We start from the raw sequence: 26368 nt of genomic DNA, 5'->3' as shown, positions 1-26368 counted from the left end.
ATGTATTTGAGTCTATGTAAAGCGTCACCAAATGTGGAGCGATCGCCCACTGAGTGCAGCATGTTCTGTTTTATGGGAGAGCGAGAAAGAGAGAGAGTAAAAATACACCCAGCTCCTGGGAGACGGTCTCTATGGCAGCGGTTACTATGGCGACGGCACGGCCGCACGTGAAGTGATGGCTGTCAACGGGGACCTCCGGGGAGTTCACCCCTCACACATGCACAAACTTCAATGGAGAGGAGAGCGGGGGAGGTGGGGGGGGGGGGAGTGATCACTTGTGGGGACGTTCAGCCGGAGCAATGACTCCAGTGGGTCAAAGGAAAGGAACTCTTTATACTCACTTTACTGCAACTACGAGGGAAATTTCTTTCACTGGTTTTCATTAGGCGTCATTTAGTGAACAGAAAGTTTCCTTTTAGGTCATTCTGTTCTGGCTGCGTCCACATTTGCGGTCTAAACAGAGCAAAGTGAATATGTGAACGTTCAACTTTTGTGAGAATCATAAACTGTGTACTAATTAAACAAAAAAAGATTTCTTCTGGCAAGGTGAAATGTTGAGTTGAGGCGTGATTGACATTCCAGAGATGTCCGCCGTTGCCTGTGATGAACGTTGTTGTCGTTACTGGATTGCATTGTGGGATATTCACGCCTGTGTATAGTTCAATGTTAGCATACTGTCATAATTCATCAGAAATATAGTTTGCAATTCACGTAGTATTAGTTTCATGCTGAGGTTTCTGACCTTCCTGTTTTAGCTTGCTAAAATATGAAGTTGTATGGAAGCAACCTTTCAAAAGTGGAAGAAAAGCTGCTTGCATGTGTTCAACCTGATTTCAATGCTAACAAGTAAAAAGCTTATGAGATAAACTTTATGTTCATGTCTGAAACCAGCTTTTTTTTTGTCTTTCTAGATACAGAAACTGGTTTGTAGAATTTCTTTAGACATATAAAGTGAATTCAAAACACCTCGTCCACCTGTGCTCGCGAGTACGTACATGTGTGCGTGTGAGTGGGCGGCTTGTGTAGTGTGTAGTGTTTGTGGGCGGGTGTGTGTTAGCAGTTCTTGGAAAATGTATCACTACTCGCATATTTGCTTCTTTTATGTCATTATCATTGTACTGACATGAACATAGCTGAATTGTGTAAACGTGTGTGTGTCTGTTTAGTGTAGCGGTGCCTCTGCAGAGTCAGTCTGCTCTGTCGTGCTGTTTCCATAGCAGCAAGCGAGAGCCAACACTGCCAACCACGCTCACTTCCTAGTTTCAGCCCTTTGGTGCCGACTCGCTCTGACTCTCTTCCTACCTTTTTTTTTTATTACTTCTTTTGGGCCTTTATGGGTGTCTGAGCAGGAGACTTCTGTGGCTTCTATTACATTCATTTGTTTGGACGGGGGTGAACCAGAGCACAAGAAACACAAAGAAACAAGCTGAATGTGTTTTTTAATTGTGGTATATTGTGTTGAATTGCTCATCTTATTGTCATTCGTCCAATATTTATCTATTGAAAAGAAATCCCTATATTTGATGAAACACTGGACTCTGAGCATCTTCATGTCCATCCTGTTCTGTGTGCCCTCTTTGTCCGCATCCTGGTAAAATCAGCCTCTGGAGAATATCATGAAGCCCACAGTCAGAAGTCATCGCTGCCCATGTAAACACCTCCCGTTTCCTCCTAATATTTGTCACTGTCCCCGCCGCCATTGCCTAATTCTAATGGGTAACATTAGCTCTGCTCTCTTTTTCCCTGCCGTTATTTTTAGTCTAGTAGTCTGTCTTTTCATGCTTAAGCTGTTACATCAGTAGGCTGTGAGTGCATAAGCAAGCAGCTGCAGTGTCAGTAGCAAATAAAAACAAAGTGTTGAGCAGACTGCGGGCTCATATTCATATTATTGCTTTTGCCAAATCGTTAACCACCATACTTTTCAGTGCTTTTTTTTTTTTTTTGTGCTTGGCCATTTCGGAGGTCCAAAAAGATTTACTTCACTGCATATCAGTCTGGAACACAAGTGTTTGAGTAGAAATAAATAGACTTTATGACTATGAATACATAAGGAAAAATCTAATAAAAATCAAGCAAAGCTGCACAAAATCTCAATCGCTAAAATAAATCAAATAAATATACTTATACTGAATTCCCCTTTGATCTGAGCTCTGGTCAGTGCTGCTGGTTTTGGAGCATGATACTGGTCCATCTGGCTCTTGGCTGGGATGTCAAGCGCTTGATTAGAGGTTGCGGCGGGCATCACCCGTTTTCACATCTTTGGGAGTCATGTAGCTTTTAGCCAAGTTAGCACTCAGACCGCCTGCTTACGCTACCTCTGATGTGTAATATGACGGAGCGTGATTAGAGAAGGGACACAGATGACTGAACCTGTATGTGACATCTACCAGAACATGTCGGCCTGCTACCGGATGCATTTATAGAAATGGATGTCTGGGGTCACATAGTTTCCGTTGCTTTGTTCAGCCATCTTTGGTGCAGAGAATCTCTGCAGGGTGTCTCGGCCTCTAAATGTGTATTCGGCTGCGGGGCCAGTTGATGCTGAGTTGCTTGCTGCTTGTTGTCCAAGTTATATAAAGATATTCAGCTATGAACTGTTTTGCATATTCAGTTGTTAACAGGGAACAGGATCCGCAATTGGGACCAATAAATCACAAAATAAATCCCACAAAACTTCAACACTTCACAATGTGATACCATGGATATAGATGATTCTCTAATCTCATTGCAAGTATGAATAGTCTCCGAACAGATGTCCGTCATATTTAAATGAGTTGCATAAATCTGGCCCACGATTACACTAGTTTTTCTTGAAAAGGGAGGTTGGATTCTGTTTCTTTATACTCTCACGATCCAACAGTTATTCATGTGAACACACGGGAGGAATATACATTACTATAAACACAAGAAAAGAAAAAATGTGAGCACCGTCATAGCTTTTTACAAAATAAAATAATTACTTTATATTCACTACTTGACCTTGAGCTTGAACTATCCAAAATGTAAACACTAATTACAACTCGACTTTGCTATCAAACGTACAACATTGCGGTACCACCCTGAAACCTGTCCATTCAACTCTCATTCTGTTTCCCTGCATGGTTTTAGCCCTTTATCCGCTTGGCAGTGCTCCACATCGACATTGTCCTGGCATAGAGACCACAAGGGAGACGTAAATGACATGCTTCATGATTTCCCCCCCCCACTCTTGCTTACATTTTAGCTGGAAACACGAGGGGTCAGACAAGCAGCAGTGGTTCAAGGTGTCAGCTTCATAAAAAAATGCTGAGTTTACACATGCTATAGACAAACAGTAAATCCCTGCTTGCCACATTACGCCCGCTGTGAGCATGACTGTGGATAAGGCTGTATTGATTTAAGTGGTCCAACCCTTTTTTTAGATAAACAGGCCGGAGGATCTCCGTCTTCTTTTTAAAAAAAATCAGATTTCACTGGCCTTACGAGAGCAGATAACGTATGGTCCTCCCAGTGCTCAAGATCACTCTGTCTATCTTCTGAATTCATCTGGTCACACCGTGCTGGACATGTGTGTGTGTTCATAGGCAGATAAACCTGCAGGGCTTATCTCCCAGCCTCCTGGTCTCTCTCTCTCTCTCTCTCTTTCTCTCTCGCTCTCTCTCTCTCTCCACCTCTTCATCTTCATGTTCTCTCCCTCCTTGTCTCCTCCTCGTCCCACCCTTTCGCTTCCCCTCTGTGTCCTCATCTCCTCCGGTCGTCCTCTTACTCCATTTGTCCTCATCACAGTTGTGTTTTTCAGCTCATCCAGATCAAACAGGAAATTGAGGCAGCAGTCACGATAACTGCAAAATTCGCTCTTTGTTCTGTTTGAAAGGGCTGGCATTAAAAACGTCTTTATTTGTCAGTAGATTGAGTGTAGTAAGCGTATCAGTTTGAAATGATAAAGCCGAATGATAAATCCTCACTCTAGGATTTTAATACCCGTAGTTAGCCTACTCATAACATTCAGCTGCTGGCTTTTTAAATGGAGTCGCGTAATGGATTGATGGAGTGATGTTGTCACAGAATTACAAAGGATTCAGTCTAATTATAAGGCTCTGGCTTGTTGTTTGAAGAGAGTCACTGTGTGTGTGTGTGTCTGTGTGTGTGTCTGACAGCCAGTGTTGAGCCTCATACCGCTGTTGACGAGTGATACTCCAGGTTTTACACCTGCCTGGCAGTCATTTGAAAGCCATTACAAAGTTCACGAGAAGCTAATATGAAGCTTTAGCAGTCTGAATTAAAGGTTGTTTTTTTTAATTACAGCCTTTTTTTTCTTTCGCCCTGTTTATTTTCTGAGCTGCAGTGGGGGGATAATAACACAAACAAGGAATTATGTTCTAAAAAGTCTTTGGAAAGTCCCCACTTGATTTTACTAACTGACTTCTGAAGCCTCATATTAAAGCAATACTTTCTTTTTATTTTGTCCACCATCTCTTTCATGCTAAACTTTGTACGACGAGTGTGGACAATGACAGCAACCAAGTTTAGCTGTAAATGTGAGCATGTGGATGTTGTTTGAAGACTTTTCCATATTACTGATCACACAGTAAGGTTAGGTACAGTAATTCTTTAATAATAGGAATGGTGGACAATATTCCGCATCAGAAATACAGTACACCATGAGAATATACAGTGTTGCCATTTTGGATGCTCAACAAGAAGAAAACTTTATGGCTTTATTGGGTTCGGGGGATTTTTGACAATGTGATAAAGTGCATTGATGTGTCACTTTTGTAACTTCTATTTGCTCGATTAGGCAACACCAGTTGCTCAATATTTATTTCCCAAAAAAATCCACTCCAATATCATACAAAACAACATATAATCTTCTTCCCTTATGCAGCATGAATAAAAAAAGAATTCCCAAAAGAAAATGCAAAACTTTATTGAACAACAAATTCAATGATAGTGAGATAAATAAATACCATAAGCAGGAGTTAGAACACAGATTAGTTGAGTAAATTGTTGAAACTGAAAGTTGTTGATGAAACAGTTGCTTGCAAGTTCGGTTCACTCATAATCTTCATATCTCACTGCAGAGACACCTCGCACATGTCACCAGCAGATCACACAAACTCTTACTGTGGAGCAAAAGTTCTCAGATGGGGGTACATGAGACTTTTAAACAAAATATTTCAAATTAGCATGAACTCAAAAATCCTTTCAAAATCTTTACTTAATAAATATTCAATACAATATAGGTGTACATTCATGAATGTCATTTTGTATATTCTACATTAAATCAGACACTGATGCCACTGTATCATCAGTGAATCATTTAATGTGCTGTGCATAAATTGTTTTTATCAACCAAAAATGCTTTGAGCTGCTTCGGGTGATACTCGGCTGAATACATATTTCACAGGGAGTTCATCACTGAAAAAAGGTTGAGAACCACTGCTGGCGAAGTTTCAATTGAGTTTCAATTGACTGATGTCACGTTGACGCTGTCATTTTTACACCCTCCGACTTAAATTAACACTTTATTTATATATTTATTGCATTACTCATCAAAATCAGGGACATGTGTCACCTTTAATGAATGCAGCTCACATGGTTGTCATCAAAAAAAAATTATATTTTTGGAACATTTGAAAGAAAGTCCCACGCATGAATTTTAATGACGGCTCCATCGTGAATCTCTAAAGGAACCTATTTGATGCTGGTTTGATATTTCAGGCTTTTAAGGATGAAGCCAGACCGTGTACTTGGTGCTGTCACACCAACAATAGTCTACACAAGCTTACAATGAAGTGAACACAGACCGCACAGATCCAATGATCCTGTTGATGTGTATGAGTTGCATCAGACCCTCGGAAAGCAAACTAACATCACCCCTCTCGTCTCTTCTTCTTGTCTCTATAGTGCAGTGTCTGGAAATGACCACTAAGCGGAAGCTGATTGGCCGGCTGGTGCCGTGCCGTTGTTTCCGCGGTGAAGAGGAAGTGATCTCAGTGTTGGACTACTCCCACTGCAGCCTGCAGCAGGTCCCAAAGGAAATCTTCAGCTTTGAGAGGACTCTGGAGGAGCTTTACCTCGACGCCAACCAGATTGAGGAGCTACCCAAGGTAACAACGCCTCAGAAGCACATGTCGAACCCACTTTCTGGTGTATCTGGTCTCTCTACCCTCAACAGCAAGGCCCAAATTGGTACATACGACCTGAACCTGAACCAAGGCCAGTCAGTCAACCCCCAATGTGATACTTGCAAAACCAAAGTAAAAATAAATACACTAATAGAGCGCAGGGATGACGTATTTTTGTCGGCCAACCCGAAGGTTAGCGTTGCACTGGTTCCCTCGACATCAGGCCAACGGGATTTCTCCATTGGATTATTGCAGAAAACAAGTTTACGTTTTAGGTAACAAAGAGCTGCATTACTTATTGACCTAATGGTTGACAGCACAACAAATATGTTTGTTTGCACTTGACCAGTTACATTCCTGTAAATGTGACCGATGTAATTTGACAAAAGTGACAAAACTTTGTTCTTTTCCAACTCCTCTGAAGCCACTTCTTGGCTGTTACTGAGCCATGCGCCCTCAGACGTCAACATGTTTGGATAGATAGCTTTTGTGAGAGCCCATTAATTTACTCGTAGAGAGAAGCAACAGTGATGCTCATCAGTTGTTTTAACTGAATGCTAATATTATAATGTTCAAGTCATTGTTGATTGACAGTACAAAGTTTCATATCAATCCATTAAAAAAGTGTTGAGATATTTCATGATGGACAGCTGTGAAAATACACAGTTTACACATTTGTGATTTGTGCACTACTAAAATAATATCTCCCTGTCTAAAAGTTGATTTTCAACCGTCTTAGGACTGTCATGTTTCCAAATATCATCCTATACTAGACATTATGGAGTGACAGGACACGTCGGGTGAAAGAGTCTCATGCGAGACTTAGAAAACCGTCACGTGAGCAGTAATGATGCACAATGACCTTACAATGTTTCAAGGGGAATTACAGGTGCTGTTTATAGGAGCGCCGTCTCATTTTTATTGATATCCTGTCCTGGTTTAAATGACAGAGGTGGTGAATTTCTAAACACAACCTGCATGAATGGAGACAGTCTAATAGGGCTGAGTGAGTGCGGAGCCCAACCTTAATTCAACAGAAGAAAAAAAAATAGTGCGTATGTTTATGTGTGTGCCAAGATTGTATAAAGGCTACCGAGGCTGCCAGACTGATTGGCCTTTATGTAAGTGAGTTGGAGAGCTCCTCAAGTGTGTGTGAGTAAGTGATTGTGCCTTTAAGTGTCGAGGTGTGTGGCCTGAGTCACCTGACCCACGCCGCACCATGTTTAGCTCTTTCTATCGAGCTCTTTGGTCTTGAAGTGTCTGCATATCTTTTCAATTTCCTTTGTGCGAGCCAGGCGGCTTGGAAATTGCCCGTAGGAATGAATGGGACTGAGCGTTCTGATTTTTTGAATTCTGAGAAAGTTACACTTTGTAAATTTCACACATTTAGATAATAGTTGATGCTTCGTGTGACGTATGCTTTACATCAAATCACACTTGTTGTATATCGCGTGTATTTTAATTATTAGCTCTTGAGAGTGGGCTTAGTTAGGAAACATGGAAAAAGTAAAACAGCTCACTGAATGATCCATTGAACTACTTTTAAAGTTGGTAATGCTTCTCCTGCTAGGAAGGAGTTCCTCAGCCTTTATCCTGTGGTGATGCTTTACCACCTATGAATTGTTCAGAAGGCAGCAAACGGGAACCAAATGATGTCTCTTCACAAACCGCTGTTCTCATCTGTGCTCATTAGAGTGTGATAATATATCAGAATAAGTTCACTCACTAAAAAAAACCAACTAAAGCTAAAACTATCTTTTCGGTTTAGGCGAGGACACGTGGAAACTATCTTATCCGACAGGTGTAGTCAAATAGTTTGACATTGCTGAACTAAATGTGGAGATAAGTGGGGCAATGGGCTGCACACCAATCATGGACAGAGACTTTATACATTAGTACAAAGATTGTTGAGATGTTAACATACATGTAGCTGATCTTAATGTTTGTGTTTTGGCCTTATGTTTCTTTATTATATTCCAGATTTGAACAAAAATTATATTCATGTCATTGGTTTAGTTTGTTGTTTGAGTTTTGTGTGAGTATGTTTTACCTTTTCTATTAAAGGACATTTCTTTGAATGTGTCTTGCTTTCACTGTAGTTTGGGTTTTGTCCTTAGGGGCCACCGTATATAATGGAGATTAAATCTGCATTAGTCATAGAAAAGCAGATCAAATGTAACTGTTTTTCCACAACATTACGTGGTGCATGAGTCCAGCTGACTTCCTCGCTTTCTGTACTTCTGTACCTTTCTGCTAAAGTTTTGTGCGAATCTGCCGACAGACTATAATATTCCATTGTTACCCCTCTGTGTTTCCATAGCAACTCTTCAACTGCCAGGCCTTGAAGAAGCTGAGCATGCCCGATAACGACTTGTCCAACCTGCCCACCACCATCGCCAGCTTGGTGAACCTCAAAGAGCTCGACATCAGTAAAAACGGTAAAAAATCCTCTGCGATGACAAGATGTCTGATTCATGCGGATCAAAGTGAAACTCTATTGAAAACTTAGTGGCCTTCTCAACTGTAATGAAAAGTACAATCAAGCCGAGATGCAGGAGAGTATATGGAGTTGAGCAGGGTAAGGAAACAGACCTCAAAAAGCTGAGGCAGCGTCACATCAAACAGTATTTAACCAAAATATGACAGAATGCGACGCTGTCTGAACACAACAAAACAAAAAATCCCGTCTTTACAGAAATTCACGAAAGAAAAAGTCTAAAAAAGTAACAGACTCACCTCTGTGTGTCTCTCTTCCAGGTATCCAGGAGTTTCCCGACAACATAAAATGCTGTAAAGGCCTGTCTGTGGTGGAGGCCAGTGTCAACCCGATCACCAAGTAAGACTCTAACACTCACCTTGGAGTGGCCGCTGAATTTTTTTTTTTTTTATGTTTATCTGCAGCACTGACTCTATCATCCTAAAAACAAACATCTCTCAAACAGTTGGCTCATAGAGAGTCTCTTTTTCATCGAGCAGCAGTTTGTATTCAGGGTGAAGCGCTGTGCTTCAGGTTTAGTTGATAGCACCAATAGAAGCAACTAGTTTGAATGGACCTGGACTCAGTTGAAGATGTAATAAATTGTTTGATGCATCTGCCACATATTCAGCAGTTTGAGCTGAGTTTTCCCCGTCAAGACACCGACACTAGTCTTGTTTTTTTTTCTTCTGCTTTTTCATATTTCAATCTATGCATTTGAAGCCCCACAGAGGGAGTTCATATTTTACAGTAGTTTGCTGCATCCACAGACCCTTAACTACCATCCAACCATATATATCCTATTGACCCAGCTATGACTAGACAATAGAAGATATAATTGCTGCAATAAAGTGCTGATGTTGTTTACTGTTGGAGCATCAGGTGTTAGGTGATAGTAATTGCTGTTTTGCTGTCGGTGATGTGATGTCCATGAAGCACAAAACTGGACACAGTAAACTGCAGACATAAATGCTTCTTTTACTGTGTGTGTGTGTGTGTGTGTGTGTGTGTGTGTGTGTGTGTGTGTGTGTGTGTGTGTGTGTGTGTGTGTGTGTGTGAGATGAGTCATCTGCAGGCTGTCAGCAGCTAACTCTTTCTACAGGGTTGTTATGGGAACATGTTATACTCCATTGTGGCCCTTCAAGGACACACATTTTCTTCTTCTGTCTTCTTCTTCTAGTACATATGTTCTTATTCCCTTTGTTTCTTTCTGCCATTTATCTCTCTCTCTCCCTCTCTTCCAGACTCCCAGATGGTTTTACGCAGCTCCTGAATCTGACCCAGCTCTTCTTAAACGATGCCTTCTTGGAGTATCTGCCTGCTAACTTTGGCAGGTAAAGTGATGCATGTAACTGTTAGTGTGTGCTTGGTCCTGAGCATTTGTGTGCGACTGTGTTGGATGAGGTGTTTTTTTCATATTTCAAGCAACACAGACTCTTATTCAGTCAGTAGTATCAATTGTAAAGAGTCTTTATGAAAAGAAAAGCCTTTAAACTGTACTGTACAGCACATGGCGAAGGGATGTGTAATTATTTAAAGATGCTGAGCATGCCCAATAGGCCTGAGGCTTAGTTAATATATGAACATGTATCTTAGGGCATTTTTTATTCTAGGGCCATGTTTTAATTTCACAAAGACTATTAGTCTATTCCTCTATCCATTACATCATTCTTTCCTCATCTCATTATCCCATTAATAAATACTTCTTAGCATTTTTGTAAGCGTCACTGTGTGGTGGTTTAGGTTCATTGCTGTCTTAGTTAAGTTGCCATGCTGGTTTTATTCAGTTATTGTGAGCGAGAGCAGCTGATACTGGTTAGTTCGTGATGAAAGAAATTCAAATTAAATCCTGTGAAATTTATGAAAGCTCATACATGAAAGAAACCGCCTAAACTGAAACACTTTCATGGTGATGCTCATCAGTAATAATGTGGAGGGATCTTTGAGACCACACATTACCAATCAATCCTTATTATTCATGCTCGGGAAATAACACAGATTCTGTAGTTGAAATAAGGATAAATCAGTCCCCTTTTTTTTGCCACCTGTAGTAATTATTGTCTGCCACAAAAAAGATAATTTATATGTAAATAATAAATAAATTAGTAAATAAGTAAATTACGTTTTTGTTTATGTGTGTTCTGTTTTGTTATAGACTCTCCAAACTACGGATCCTGGAGCTCAGAGAGAACCACCTGAAAACCATGCCAAAGTAAGAACCACCGCCGTACGTGTGTATGAGAAAAACAAAAACAAAAGAGAGAGAGACAGAAAGAGAGAGAGAGAAAGAGAGAGAAAGAGAGAGAGACACATCATTTGAATGTTATTCTTTCTGCACCACTGAGTGCAGCTGTACACACACACATACACACACACACACACACACACACACACACACACACACACACACACAGATGTTTCATGATACTACCGAGTTTATGCTTGCTTTCCCAGCTGTCCAGATTAAAACTATATTTATCCCTGACAGGTGGTGTTGAATACTGATAAAGCCTGCTATAGCAGTAATGTGTTGGTTCTATTTCTTCTGTTTAACTTAACAACGGACAGAGATAACTTCCAAAGTAACTATCAACCGTCGCAATATGGCTGAGTGTTGATTATGAAGGCATTTCCTCATCAACATGTCAGATGCACTATAACTCAAACCCGGGGTAAAGCTGCAGCCATCAAACAAGACTGCAATGACAGAACAGTTGAAAAAGGAAGGAAGTAGCTTTAGTAAACATTACTCCCCAGGAAATAGTTTAAATCAAAGTAACATATTAGACATATTCAAAGAAAGTCAAAGTTAACAGAATACAGACAGAATACATGTTATGTAAGTAATACATGCTAAACTGTATGTTTGCCTCGTGTTTGTTTGGGCTGTGCAATTCTGCAGTTAATAAACATACATGCTTTAATGTATAGATATATCACGATGTGGTAGAAGTAGTAATCAGTGTACTTTCTCCTCTCAGGTCCATCCACAGACTGACACAGTTGGAGAGGTTGGATCTGGGTAGCAATGAATTCTCTGAAGTGGTGAGGTATTTTCAAAATAAAGCATAAATTAAGTGTTTGAATCTATTCTTTGACATGGAGATGATCCTTTGATATCGCAGAAGGCTCCAATGTGAATGTCTTAATCGTCCTTTGCCAGATATGTATTAGTAAAGCGAAGGAGGACTTCAAACAGAAACACAGATGCTGTGTCCTATTTTGGGGGCCGCTGCCTTCAAAGTTTACATATCAAGACCCAAAACCACATATGGTCAATCCTGTGTGGGCTGTCTCACTGAGGCAGGAGCACATTGGGCCCACGGTCCTTCAGTCAGACCCTGAAATGTAGGCACAGCGACATGATGAAGGAAGAGAGGGCTGGATGGAGTTGAGCAGGATATGACATCCAGCGGTCGGACAGGAAGTTGGCTTTGACAGGACTAGGTTGGCCACATGGTCTGGTTCCTGGCAAGAGAGAGAAACCTATTTGGGAGAGGGTGCCAGTCTCACCTACTCTACCGACATTTAATAAAAGATGTATTCCAAAGACTTGTATATGTTCACAACATTAGCGCTGAGACGGTGTCCTTTGATGTGAATGAATAATTCAGTTGTTTTCATACAAGAAGCTGCATAACTGCATATTGATGCCCATGTGGTATGCTGATACTGATTCTTCTGTTTGCATGTTAGCCGGAGGTGTTGGAACAGATCCACAACCTAAGAGAGCTGTGGCTGGATAACAACTCTCTCCAGTGTATACCAGGGGTAAGAACACAGACACTTTCTGCTCTTACAGGGACAAAGAAAAGCAGCCCTGCAGATATTTAAATTGGTGTTGGGCAAAGTTGAAAATATGTCATTGATTAATTGCGTGATTTTTCTGTGATTAACAGCGATAAATTGCATTATGCGCAAAATTCAATAATGAATGAAAAACTAGTGTATTGCACACTTTTATTTTAAAGTAATGTTATCAGAACAATATATCAGGCACTCATGGAGCAACAGCAAGTTAACATGCAGTATGAAAATTATTTTTTTTATAAACACGTACAATAAGAAATATTTATCTTTAATCAGGGAAGCAGCATAAACGGTCTATGTTCAGTAGTCAGGGTCCCTGTTAAAGGGCAACTCCTTGTCCAAGCAACTCCTTCTTTTTCAGTTGGTGCACGTTGTAACGCCATTTCATACGTGTATTCTCCTCACGGCGGTGCGTCTTGAGGCTCATACGCGCCGTCATTCGTTGCGATAAACACTCAACAAAGTCACGACTGCGGAATGAGCTCCCCATTGACATCAGGACAGCAGAAAGTTCCTACCTATTCTGTCGCAAACTAAAAAAACACATCTTTTTCAACTACACCTTGAATAAGGAAGGTAGCGCCGTAGTACCACTTTAGTAGCACTTAAATGGCACTTACTGATAGCACTTTGTAGTTCGACTTTATTGAATAAATTGTACTTTCCTGATTCTTGTTTGTACTCACGGTTGAATGCATTTATTGTAAGTAAAAAAGATGAAAGCGTCCACTAAATGAAATATAATGTAATTTAATGATTCTAAGGACGCTGGTTGGCTGCATCAATGCTGTGTAACGCCTTTAAGGTACTTCAGGCTCGTAGTACTCCGGTGATAAGATAATTCCAGTTTGCTGTAGTTACAAACAGCTTTGCTTTTATCAACTACGCCGTCTGGTAGAGATTCAAAATGAAAATGTCCATTTGAAAGTGCAGTACCTCAAAAATCATTTTCAGCGGAATAGATTGCTATGTTAACGTATGTATAACGCGTTAGAGTGCCCAGCACTAATTTAAATGACACTTTACCCGTCTTTTCTCTGTCAGTCAATTTGACTTTTCTCTCCTCGCCCTCCCGGCGGCAGGCGATAGGAAAACTTCGTCAGTTGCGATACTTCGACATAGCGAAGAACCGCATCGAGACGTTGGACACGGAAATCTCCGGCTGTGAGTCCTTAGAAGACCTGCTGCTGTCCTCCAACATGCTCCAGCACCTGCCTGACTCTATAGGTACACACACAAACACATGCACACACAAAGACTCAAGTTGATGAAGCTGTGGCAAAGCATTTAAATTCCCACCTATTCAGTTCCTGATCGTGCGGTGCAATAGACTGCAGCAGAGGACTGTGGTTGTACTGGAAATATCCCAGGTGAGAGGGGTTCCAGCTGTGCGAGAGTGATGTAGCAAAGACAGCTATTCTATTGTTTTCTTACTGGAAACAAAATCCCATGAAAAAAACTAAATGAGAAGGTGTAAATCTAAAACCAGCTCACATATAAATAGACACTTTCAGGATGTTACGATAGCAGCTGGACACTATTTTTAGACTTATTCATATGCATTTTATTGCGCTGGGGAATATGTATGTGCAGCAGGTTGGTGTATGTGGGAATGTCTCAAAATAAACTTCTTTGGTAATGAAAAAGCATGGCACCCGGTGCAACCGTGTGGCTCATTAGTGGGTCTTTAATAGTTTTTGGACGACAGTGGAGCTTTATTATGAAGAGGAATACGCTACATTGTGCTTTGGCAATGCTGATAATAACCATTAATATGATCCAATCATTATTTTTTTTAGTCTTTTAATGAGGTCACAGTCGGAACAAATGTGAATATTGCCAACTCAATACTTCAATTCTACTTTTGTCAAATATTTGTTTTTCTAAAGGGGCATTTCAGAGCACAGTGTATATTCTTTTGAAGAGTATTTTTGTGTTTGTGTGTCAATGTGAATATGTATGTGTGTATGCATACTGTGCAGGAATGTTAAAGAAGCTGACAACATTGAAGGTAGATGACAACCAGCTGACCTCACTGCCTAACACCATCGGGAGGTAAGAAACACACACACACACACACACACACAATCATGCACAAAAAGAAAAACGAATAATAAAGCCATGTACACTTTTGCTTTATTTTGAAAAACACCTTCAATAGTATTTTGTCAGATTTTCCCAGCAGGTTTATCTTTGGTGGGTTGTTGTTTTCCTTGTTTATTGCTGTCAGTTGCTGTGTTGTTCTGCTGGCTCATGATTGGGGGGTTCTGTGTGTTGTGTTTGCTGCATTGCCGTGGCATTAGTGCGAAGCCCAAGCAAGGGTGAGTAAAATTAGCTTCCTGGATCCAGGGGTGCGTTCAGAGACAGATGGATGTTCAACTGCGTTACAGATACAAACGCACAAGCTCATAACTCCATGGGATTGTGGGGAACATGCAAATTACATGCAAACATAAACCATATAAATTACAATTATTACAATATGAACATTGTTCATGATTTGGGATTCATGTTTTAATAAAATCTACATTCTTAATTGAAAATGTTCACTCGCGAATGATTGCATGTCAAATGATTTGATTAAAATATTTCCCATTATAATCCATCACAGTCCAGATTCAATCAGATACGCGTTTGAAATTCTTTTGAATTAAGCAGAAACATGTTTTGATTCAGACGTTTTGTCAATTAGTTTTTTCATTTTCTTTTTTTGATGAATATTCTTTGCAATAATTTCAAACTAAGCAAGGCCTACAGTGATACAATATATTACTTTGAAAAATCCTTTCCTTTTCTGTTTAAAACGGTTGAGAAGTGACTTGGATATTTTTTGCTAATTATTGTGTGAATCAGTTAATCTGTGATGGATTACAATTTAATAAAGACTATTTAACATTCAGTGACATTTAAAAGACTTAAATGTCACTCTTTGAGACACATTTGTATCAGAACGCTCTGAAAACCTTTTGTCTTCCTGAACAAATCCCAGGTTTTAGCTTCAATAAGTAGCACTGTAAATCCATTGCTTCCCTGCTGATTAAAACAATAACACCTGAAATTATCATTTTCTTACCCCTCTAGTTTTGAAGTGTTACGCACTTATTTTGAATGTGATCTTATTCCTCTGGTTCTACAGCTGAGCAACTCTACATTGCTTAATAATATAATATTTTACATTACTAAACAGATAAATGTATGTTTCTGCAGAATGTATGCCTCTACCTCAACCAAAACTACATTATATGTCCCTCTAGCTGTATCAGTGCAATATATATTTTATACATGTATACACACACACCGGGTAGCTGCATTGACATAGCTTTTTCTGATTTACTCTAATGTAAAACATTTAGCTAAAGCAAGGTTTAAGTTTCTTGCTGAGCAACCTAAGCACCAGGTTAACCCCCCACTAAAGCATTTAAGAAACTTGTGTCTTAAACTGACACAGTGTTGAACCCCTGAGCAATTGTTTTTCCTTGCACATCTACCATTTAGAGAAGGCTTATGCAGTTGGTTGGATGGCGGCAGCTTAAAATAAAATCTGAGGAGTGCTGTGAAAAAGTCATATTTGACCCATTCAAACCAGCTTATATTTGTGGGAGACGTTTTCATTCTTTGAGGTATGAATACAAAGAATGTTGAGAAGAAAATAATAAACGCTGTAACCTTAACTCTGCTCATACGATATAAATCTCTCCTCCCCTATCTCCTTTCCGACCGTATGGTGGCCCAGATGGTCCGGTCTAATGGGAATAATAGTAGCAGACGAATGCAATGTTAACAGTGACAGTACATTAATGTAAAAGTGTTGTCTCATTAGCATTAGCCTGCTGTTAGCGGGCTGCTAGGCCAAGGATGGCAAGTCAAAGGGGGCAAGGCGGGTCAGGGTGTGCTGTAGACAGTAGAGGGCCTGCCGTGGATGGAACTGTGTATCTTGGTTGAGGGAAGAAGTTGAGATCCAGGTTGAAGAGTGTCACACATCAAAGGGGATAACGTGGGAAAGAGAACATGCGTGGTCAGAAAATGAGACCAAGTTAATGTACCAGATTGGTTAAGTCTTAATCTATTGACTGATTCTTCAATGTGACGATCTTTTCCTTCTCTCAACAATTTCTCCCTTTTAAGTTGTTGCCGTAAAGGCACATTTACCTTGTTATGATGTTTTATTCAGGATAAGACTGGTGCCTTTCTGAATTTTTGTTATTGTCAACAAACCCCACAAAAAGACCAAAACTAACAGTGTGTTAGTACATCGCTCATCATTACCCTGTCTGTGGCATTCAGTTCCTGACGACTCAAAATAATAAGAGTTTGTTCATTCCTCAAACAGCTAAAAAATAACCGCAACCTGGAGGAAATATTACATTAGTTTGGAACTTTTTTTATCTCCAGTATTTCACACCAAAGACTGGTGTTCATGGGAATAACTCAAAATAAACTACAGTGTGTGTGTGTTTGTGTACATGGTAATGAAGGAACACGCCACCAAGTGTAATGTGTGGCTCATTGATGTGTTTTTACTACATTCTGGACATTTACGAAGCTCTGTTACAAAGAGGAATCACTTGTATCAGGCGACACAAACAATACTAAATATTGAGATGAATCCATTCTTGGTTCAGTCTTTTCACAGGATTTGTTGGCAATAGGAAAAAATAAGAAGCTGCGCCATCCTTATCCTTTAAAACCGAAGTCGTCTACGTAATCTAAGGTTCTAGCAGAGATTTTGTAGTTTGTAGAATAATGAAATGTTTTTCTATGTCATGTTCTTTGTACTTCCTCTTCTCTGCCTCTGTTTCTGTCACCCAGTCTGTCTCTGTTGGAGGAGTTGGACTGTAGTTGTAATGAGTTGGAGTCGTTGCCTCCCACTATCGGCTACCTGCACAACCTGAGGACCTTCGCTGCTGACGAGAACTTCCTCTCAGAGCTGCCGCGGGAGGTAGGAAGACCAACACCTGAGGAACACACATACACATCCTCATTTGATTTAGACCTGACACAATAATTTGATGAAACTATTTTTGACCAATAATTATTGAACAGCAAATGACACAAATTAATTTCTTCCGGTTTCTCACTTGTGAAGAATTGCCAGTTTTCTTTGCTTTCTATGACCGCAAATTAATTTTCTTTGGGTTTTCTACTCTTGGTTAGACACAATAAGCGATTAATAGAGGGAACTGTGACTTTTCATGCTACGGTAATGTAGCTTGTTTTAAGGCGTCCCTTGTGCAGCAGATCATTTCAGCAGACTTAATTTTAATGTGACAGTTAATCTGATGGTGTGTGTGTGTGTCTGCGTGTGTGTGTGTGTGTTTCAGATCGGTAACTGTAAGAACGTGACGGTAATGTCAATGCGGTCAAACAAACTGGAGTTTCTTCCTGATGAGATCGGACAGATGACCAAACTACGAGTTCTTAACCTCAGTGACAACAGGTACACACACACACACACACACACACACACACACACACACACACACACACACACACAAGCAGATGACTCAGTCGTGACAATAGATGCACACACACACACACACACACACGTAGCAACACTTTCTCAATGGCCGTGTTGGTTCTGTAGCTGCTCTCACGACCTGCAGTTGCCATGGGAATGGGTGAGTGTGTTACCATGGTTACGTGATCTGCAGGCTGTACAGTGCGTGGGCAAGAGAAACATCTCTGTTTGCTTTTTCTCGCCCCTCCCTCCGTCTCTCCCTTTCAGGTTAAAGAATCTACCGTTTACCTTCACTAAGCTGAAGGACCTGGCAGCTCTCTGGCTTTCTGACAATCAGGTGACTCCTCCCACTCGTTCCCCAAGAGATCCATCACAGCTTCAATCACATAACCAGACTTTTACTTGAGACAGGCTTCTCATAAATAAGGGGTTTTCATCTCAAAGTGATCCGCTTTTATCAGTGTATATCATGTTTTTATATTTATCATAAGTAGTCCTGTGTTTTATGTTTAAAACCCTTTCAGTTGAGCAAGTGGTATTAGACTTTTATTGTAAAACATTCTTACGTAACGTTACATAGTATACATAAACTAAACAGTGATCTCCTCTGTATGTGTTCTGTGTTTGTTTGACCAATGTGTGTGTGTGTGTGTGTGTGTGTGTGTGTTTGCAGTCCAAGGCTCTGATCCCACTGCAGACAGAAGCCCACCCTGAAACCAAACAGAAGGTTTTGACCAACTACATGTTTCCTCAGCAACCGCGACATGATGAGGGTACAAACTGTGTGTCTGTGTGTGTGTGTGTGTGTCTATAGACATGGAAAAAAGGGTTAAAAACTACAGCTGTTGTTCCATTATGATGCTTTGTGCTCTGAAGTTATGTGTAACATAAACGTGTGCATGTGTTATTTGTGTGTTTGTGTTTAATTTAGTGAATTTTGTATATTAATACTGGTGTGTCTACCATTTAGATCTACTGTTTAAGAGCGGTTTGTCCTTGGTGTGTGTGTGTGTGTGTGTGTGTGTGTGTGTGTGTGTGTGTGTGTGTGTGTGTGTGTGTACAGATTACCAGTCGGACAGTGACAGCTTTAATCCTACTCTATGGGAGGAGCAGAGACAGCAGAGGATGACTGTGGCCTTTGACTTTGACGACAAGAAAGAAGAGGAAGACAACTCTGGGAAGGTCAAGGTCAGCTTGATACGCATAATGTCAACACAGTATTAGAGGGGGCGACAAAGCCTTTGCCTGCACAAACTTCAAGAAAAACTTGAAACAAAATTTACAGTTTGAAACGAATTCCAAAAAAACCCACAGATCTTTCCGTCTCGCTATTATGTTCTCTTCAGATTTGTGACATCAAATAACAAAAGAAAGATGAATGAAAGGAACCTTTTTACAGAATTCACGGTGTCTTTTTTGAGATGTTTTTAAGTCTCACTGATGCGAACACACTTATATAATATGTATATATATATATATATATATATATATATATATATATATATATATATATATATAATTTCAAACAAATGCTTGTTCAGTATGTATTCTTTAAATGCAATGTGTACACTAAACCCATTTTCATTTGTGTATAGGTGGAGATAAACCTAAAGCGCTACCCAACACCCTACCCCGAGGACCTTAAGAACATGGTCAAGTCAGTGCAAAGCCTTGTGGGTAAAAACGTACACGCCGGACACGGGCACCAGCACCAACACCAGCACCAGCACCAGCATCAGCACCAGCATCAGCATCAGCACCAGCACCAGCTGAGCACAGGCACTGCCACCTCGGCAGGAACCAACATGGAACACACACACCTCAGCAAAGACCAGTACGAACCACCGTGGCCCCTGCCTCCGAAAGAGGTAGGAAGCACACGTACGCACATGCTCGCACAGAAATGTCACTGCACAGTACATATTGGTGAAGCAGTGTGTATGAGACATGCACCACAAATTATCTGTGTGGGTTTTGTGTGTGTGTGTGTGTGTGTGTGTGTGTGTGTGTGTGTGTGTGCGTGTGTGTCTGTTTTCCAGGTGATAGACAGAGAGATGCAGGACTTCTCTCAGTCTCAGCTAATGGATCAGGGATCAATGCATAACTCTGGCATTGACATTCCCAAGAGGAAGGACAAAGAGGACCTGACAGAGAGCTCAGAGGTTTGTCATTGTCACACACACACACACACACACACACACACACACACACACACACACACACACACACACACACACACACACACACACAGTTCATTCAAACTGAATTTGTATGTTAACAGAGTAATAATTAAGGACCTGAAAACTAAATGGTGTTAGCTAGATTCATAGCTGGACATCTAAAAGATGCATTCATATATGTATTTTTTCACAGTGCTATTTAAGATGAAATACTCAACATGGGAACTTTAAATATATCAGCAACTCTTAAATACACACTAAAATGTTAACTAATTATCTATTTTACTTCGTTATGTCTTGAGTTGACAAGACATTACAATTTTGAAGCCCATCATATCACCTCTCTAGATTGTTTACAGCTTTCCACTACAGCAGCTTTAACTGACATTAGTGTCACTGAAAGAAAGGACAAGCAACCTCCTGCTCCAGAGACATTATATTTATTAGGTTAAAAAATTAATGAGCTTAAATTTTTGAGTGAATGATTCCAGCTGCTGCTCACTATCCACAACTTGGTCGGCCATTAGCGCATTAGCTGCTAGCTTACCGCGCTGTAGCTACCTGGTGTGAACCGGTGGGCTGTGTCTCCCCACAGGACTCCATGGGCGGCTCTCCCAACGACATCCGTATCTCCGACATGAGGCCCACCCTGGTGGAGCCGCCGATGTACAAACCAAAGGTGGTTCTGCTGGGGAAGGACAAGAAAGGTACTCCATATGAGCGGCCACACAGAGAGACTCAGAGACATACATCTAGACACAGTAATTTAATGTGGGCTATTGTAAAGCGCTGTGGGGCACGTTGTAATATTGTCCACTAATTAGTCATGGTAGTAAGCGGATTAATTCCAGCACATAACAGAGAGCGGGAAGGGAAGATCATAAACCTCAACAGTGAATCTAGATTCTAGTCCTAAATGTTCAGAGTTTATGTTCGACCCCTTTTTATATGTTTGCCCTCGGAGGTCTTAGTTTCATCTGAGGTATACCAAAGTTTTACACATGAGCCCAACGCTAATTTCACTGCCCTATCAAAAATATGTTTGTCTGTCTCAATAATGTACTGCCTTAATTGAACAAACTAGTTTATTATCTCTGTGACGAACTGTAGCTCTGTCTAGCTCAGAGCGTCATGTAATCTACTTCTTTGTCAGGGAACTTGCTGTGAAATGATTAAAACTCAAACGGCCTGTCTGTCGGGTGAGTGTAAATTATTAATGAAGGTTCTTGTGGCGAAGTTATTAAGAAGCTTAATAATCGTCAGTTGGTTTTGTCCATATACGTTTGACTCACTGGCCCCTTCTTTACATCTTCCTACAACTGTTGTGCTTGTTTTGATGATGCTTTCTTTCCAGGTCTCCCTTTCTAAAGAGCTTTTTTGATTTAAATGCTAATTAAAGGTCTTTTAAAAACTCCTACAGGCATGTTTTATAACCAGGCGACTCAATTTTGTCCAAACATATAATGAGAGCACTACATAAATTCGGTTAAGAGAGATGACATTATTTTGACCTCTCATCATGTACTGTATGATGCAGTATGCAGGCTCTAATGCAATTTGGATTCAACTTCATTCTTTCTGATGTTGTAGTCGCCCTCATTAGCGTTTTAAGCTTTGCCAACATAGTTCACAGTTTAGTTTCAATATCCAAACGGTGAGCTGGGATTTGGGAGGATTACTTAGTCCTAATAAGGGTCTATATCTTTAACATAAGATTACATTTGTGAAATCTGTTGGTTCTCATGGGAGGAGGATTTCTTAGCTCTGCCGTAGCTTTAGTGGCCTTCTCCCTTTTGTCCCCTAAACCTTCATCCTGCACATTAGACACAAACACAAAATACACCAGGGGCTGCAACTGACAATTGTTTGAATTATTAATTTATCTTTAATGAGCTGTGTCTGTTCATTCTCATGAGATGCCCACTTTGTCCGTAGAGAAATCCATCAGCTGGTCACAGAAACTACTATTTTAAATAATTAAATATGTTCAAGTCACCTAAACATTTAGATACTGCATAAAAACAATATCACGGGGCATCACGATAAAGACCCAAATCAAGGGGGATAAGATACAGTTTTTTTCCAGGCACAATGACACAAAGGCACTTTAGCAGAAGAAGAGAATGTGACATTTCCACTGAACAGAGCTGTGTGTCTATCTCTGTCTCTCTGTCCAGAGTCTACAGATGAAGAGGTGGATAAGCTCCACTGTCTGAACCACAGCGGCTCCTCAGCCACTTACTCCGACTACTCTCCCTCACAGGGCTCCTCTGGCTCCTCCAACCCGCCCGGCAACCCGCACGCACACGCACACCCACACCCACACACACACTCTCACGCACACGCACACCCACACCCACATGCACACCCACACCCCCACCCCCACCCACATACTCCCGCCCTTCCGGCCCCAAACAAGGACCAGGCCCCTCAAACACACTGGACCAACAGGTAACTGCCTCATCTTGAATTTCATCACATCCCTCCGACTATCCATCATATCTTCTCCTCTTCCCATTCCAACCCCCCTCCAATCTCCTTCATCTATCATCCATCTGTCCAAACGCTCAATCCATCCTCTCCTTCCTCCATCTTTCTGCGTCTTTCTCATCTCTCTGCTCGCTCACTCAAGGTCAGGGAGACTCATAAGGATGCTGCAGACTTTCTGTTCAGGACTCTCTCAGATCTCGTCTCATCCGCTTCAGAGCTGTCCAGTTCAGGCTTCGGTACTATCTTGAGAATTTCTTGACACAGATGCAGAAAAATCTAAAAAATCAAATGAAGAAGTTTTGTCTTTTTTCTGACGCTGTTACACAGGTTGCAGTGCACTCATGACAACATTTTTCAAAATGTACAATTATATACTGCACTGAAAACTGTCAAAACCAGTTACGAATAGGTTTATGGTTTACAGAGTAAAGGACATTGTTTTTACATTCTGTGAAACAACACAGTGAATCACATCAACTAAGGAGAATGACTGATACTAACTGATGTCTGTGTTCTTCATTATATTTAAACTTCATTTATTATCTATTTTATGTACATTTTAGATGTTTCCAGTGAGACATTGAGGGACTTTGCTGTTGTAAGCATTACTGTTTGCTTATATTTAAACTATAAATTGATTCTAACTCTGTTATGAATGTATTCCTTTTAGTAATTATATATCAAAAAGCAATAATTTAACTCAGCATTGTTGGTGCCACACTCCACCAACAGAACAACATTGTAATGAATGCAAGGATAAAACAGGCTGTGACATCAACATATAATTGCATTTTGGGCTTATTTTGACCTTTAATCTATTGTTGAATTGTCCATGTTTGGCATAATTCAAAAGGAAGGGGGCGTCAAGTAGCATTTTGAATTATTTTAGCCACATTCAGCTAGAGTGTGTTTATGTTTCTTCTTCCCCCGATTACTCAGTGGCTACTGAAATATGTATGCATTATACATCAGTTTTTTGCTAAATTTACCAAATGTAAGTTTAAAGTTAAAGCATATGTTTTAATAAATTGCCACGTGTCATGGTTTGAATTCACACTTCAGGATATGCCCCAATACCTGTCTTTGATGTTTAGATACATGCATACATGTCAGATTGGGATATATTTTGTGTTCTTAAAATGAATATAAAATAAGCTCAAAAATTAGCAACATAAGATGTACTTTTTGTTTCAATTCAAATAGCTTTACATGTATGCATTTATTGTGCATGTATTATCCATTTATAGTGAAGAACTTTAACCTCAAAATCTATGCAAACACCCATTTTAAATAATGGCCAGGTTGTGGAACAAAAATCCATTTCTAGACACGTTTTCTTAATTAACCTTCTGCGCTATACTTTCAAACAGTAACAGGAACCTTTTCTACTGGAATAGTATGTGTATAATAATGTGAACAATCATTTCCTTGTCCTCACTCTTTCCGTGTCTCTCCTCGTTCTAAGGGGCTCCCGCAGGTCGAAAGCTCGCTTTGGTATTTTTTGACATTTAAGCTGTCATTTTAGACACCCTGGGGAGATGTACGGATCACAATCTGTATTCTTGTCTCTTTGTCTGGGTGCTTGTGAAAAGTGTGGTGTTTGCAAACTGCGAGTGGCAGTGAGGGAGGTTGAAGGCATTCATGTTTTCTGTTCAAGGCTGCTCTCGCAAACATGAATTACCACAAACATGGTTGTTGGCCAAATTCATCTTCCAGAGAGAGCGAGATAAAGTTATGTTGTTCCAGTGCCCATTGGCTCTGATTAAATATACAGCACATAATTGTGGCACTTCAGTGTAATTCAGTTAATTTAATAATTTTCCACAGCAACATAATTAGTGTTTAATATTTTGTATCTTTGCAGACTGGCTCAGTCTTTCCCCAAACCTATTGACTCCAAGCCCCTGCTGTCCCAGAGAGAAACCCCTCCATCAGGAACCCTGCAGCAGCGCGGGGATCGACGCCCACTAAGCGAGCCTTTTGATTGGTCTGAGGCTCCTCACTATGACAACACAGGTTTTGATCCTGAGGAGTCTCCTCTGGATCCTCCGACCTCTACTGGGAGTCAGGGAAACCCGCCCCTGGGCTCCAAACCCCGCAGCCAGTCGACACATGGCCGCCGTCCCCTCCTCAGGCAGGAGCGAATTGTAGGAGTACCTCTGGAGCTTGACACTCAGACGCTCCCCTTCCACGGGAACCAACGCTCCACTCCGGACATTGACCCACAATCCGGACATCCTTCCCAGAATCCCTGGCAGAACTGGACCAGAACCCCCAGCCCACTGGAGGACCGAACCGCCTTCCCCTCCAAACTGGACCTGACACCGACCTCGAGCCCCAACCCGGACCGCAAGGATCCAAGGTACCTAAAAGGAGCTCCGACAGTCTCGCAGTTAGCTCTCATATGTGTACGTGTTCATATAAGTTAGGGATAAGGCTTCATGACCCCGAGTGTTTGGAGGGGTTTTGTTTCAGCCAACCGTTTTAGCAGCATTTGTACCGTTTCCTCTGGTTGAAGGTGCAGTATTTGGATCTGCCTATCTTTTATACACCTCTATTTATATAGTAGATAACATAAGTAGATCCAACGCTCTGTAATAACGTGCTTCTGTGAGGTAAAATGTGTCCAGGTTTGAGATATAACCAGTAAATGAAAAAGTTGACAACAGATAATAAATCAAACATTTAGGCTTGTTGTCAAGCAGAAATGCTAAACATTTGCCGATCCAAATCTAGGACATGTAGGTCTGTTAGCAGCTGTTCTTACAGCTGTTTTAGCAACAACTTTGCATTTAGGAATCTCCTCTTTTCTGGTAACACAAGACAGCACAAAATTAGTACATTTTCAGATTTCCTTAAAGATTATATAGCTGCACTCCTTCTGTCAAATGTCCCACTGTGATGGGAGTGACTGCTGTACAAAAAACAACTGGCTGTTGTTAACCTGTAGATATGCGAGCATATTATTTGTGCAAAATCCACTGTTGTTATAAAGCTGCTAGACCCCTTCATTTCTGACCTCCTTAATACTGACACTAACCTTGTTCCAAACATATGGACACAGTTTCACTTGTCTTTATCTTTTCTGTAACTCTCGTCCAAGTCATCTTTCTGGCTCACATAAGTATAACACACACTGTCTTTGGCTTCAAGGCTGGAACAAGGCGCAGCGCCTTTGCCCGGCAGCTGGACGTACCACGAGAACCAGGGGGAGCAGAACCGTAAGGATCAGCTGAGTGTCAGCGGGGGCAACAAGGTAACCGTGGTCATGAGTAAAAGCTCGGACCGCCTGTCCCCCATGATGAGGGAGACGAGATCCAAGTTCAAGAAGTCTCAGAGCATCGATGAGATCGACATTGGCTCCTACAAGGTCTACAGGTAGGTTTGTTGCTATTCTTCTTCACAATAGAAGTACCAACATGGCATCATGTCAGTGGGTCAAGTGACTGCAAAGCTTATTTATCTCGTTCTTTCGACAGCATTCCCGTGGACAGCTACAGTACATCCATTGAGCAACAGACTAGTTTGGATCGTCAAGACCTGCCCTGCTCTATGGAGCAGACCAACATGTCACGGTCACAGTCTGCCCCCATGTTAGACGACGAGCTGATGTTCCCAGGACAGTCGGGACAGAACCAAAAACCTGCCATCCCGCATAAGGCCTACCACTTTGACCACAACTACAACCCCCAGGTTAGAATCCTGTCTCTTTATTAAACCTGCAATTACTTTTTTACAACTTATTTACACTTGAGGGCTGCGGAAAAGAAGTTGTCAATACAATTTTAACGGATCATCATCTTAGGTGATATGGTGAGCTTGTGAGTGAACATTTACTTATTACATA

The 26368-nt window shown here is 40.9% G+C and overlaps 1 protein-coding gene across 11 annotated transcripts in view; it reads left to right on the top strand.

Moving 5' to 3' along the window:
• The window catches only part of lrrc7 (leucine rich repeat containing 7), a 95534-nt gene that overhangs the window by 53546 nt on the left and 15620 nt on the right, over nt 1-26368 (top strand). For 9 of the 11 annotated variants that reach the window (XM_068589693.1, XM_068589691.1, XM_068589692.1 and 6 more), the window contains exons 4-25: nt 5887-6089; nt 8428-8545; nt 8865-8943; nt 9828-9917; nt 10739-10795; nt 11565-11628; nt 12280-12354; nt 13476-13620; nt 14376-14448; nt 14697-14714; nt 17203-17332; nt 17715-17830; nt 18119-18188; nt 18525-18624; nt 18915-19039; nt 19447-19719; nt 19891-20013; nt 20627-20738; nt 22209-22482; nt 24386-24883; nt 25675-25899; nt 26001-26214. In XM_068589693.1, coding sequence (XP_068445794.1) covers nt 5887-6089; nt 8428-8545; nt 8865-8943; nt 9828-9917; nt 10739-10795; nt 11565-11628; nt 12280-12354; nt 13476-13620; nt 14376-14448; nt 14697-14714; nt 17203-17332; nt 17715-17830; nt 18119-18188; nt 18525-18624; nt 18915-19039; nt 19447-19719; nt 19891-20013; nt 20627-20738; nt 22209-22482; nt 24386-24883; nt 25675-25899; nt 26001-26214 — 3182 coding nt within the window. The remainder of the gene's footprint in view (nt 1-5886; nt 6090-8427; nt 8546-8864; nt 8944-9827; nt 9918-10738; nt 10796-11564; nt 11629-12279; nt 12355-13475; nt 13621-14375; nt 14449-14696; nt 14715-17202; nt 17333-17714; nt 17831-18118; nt 18189-18524; nt 18625-18914; nt 19040-19446; nt 19720-19890; nt 20014-20626; nt 20739-22208; nt 22483-24385; nt 24884-25674; nt 25900-26000; nt 26215-26368) is intronic. The other 2 variants (XM_068589702.1, XM_068589701.1) reach the window with 1 other exon arrangement.

Source organism: Clinocottus analis, unplaced genomic scaffold (assembly GCF_023055335.1).
Source record: "Clinocottus analis isolate CAN_PGR_092001 unplaced genomic scaffold, fCliAna1.0.p SCAF_23, whole genome shotgun sequence".
In the NCBI taxonomy this organism is placed as follows: domain Eukaryota; kingdom Metazoa; phylum Chordata; class Actinopteri; order Perciformes; family Cottidae; genus Clinocottus; species Clinocottus analis.
The sequence above is the reverse complement of the archived record's forward strand: the minus strand, read 5'-3'. Positions and strand labels throughout refer to the sequence as shown.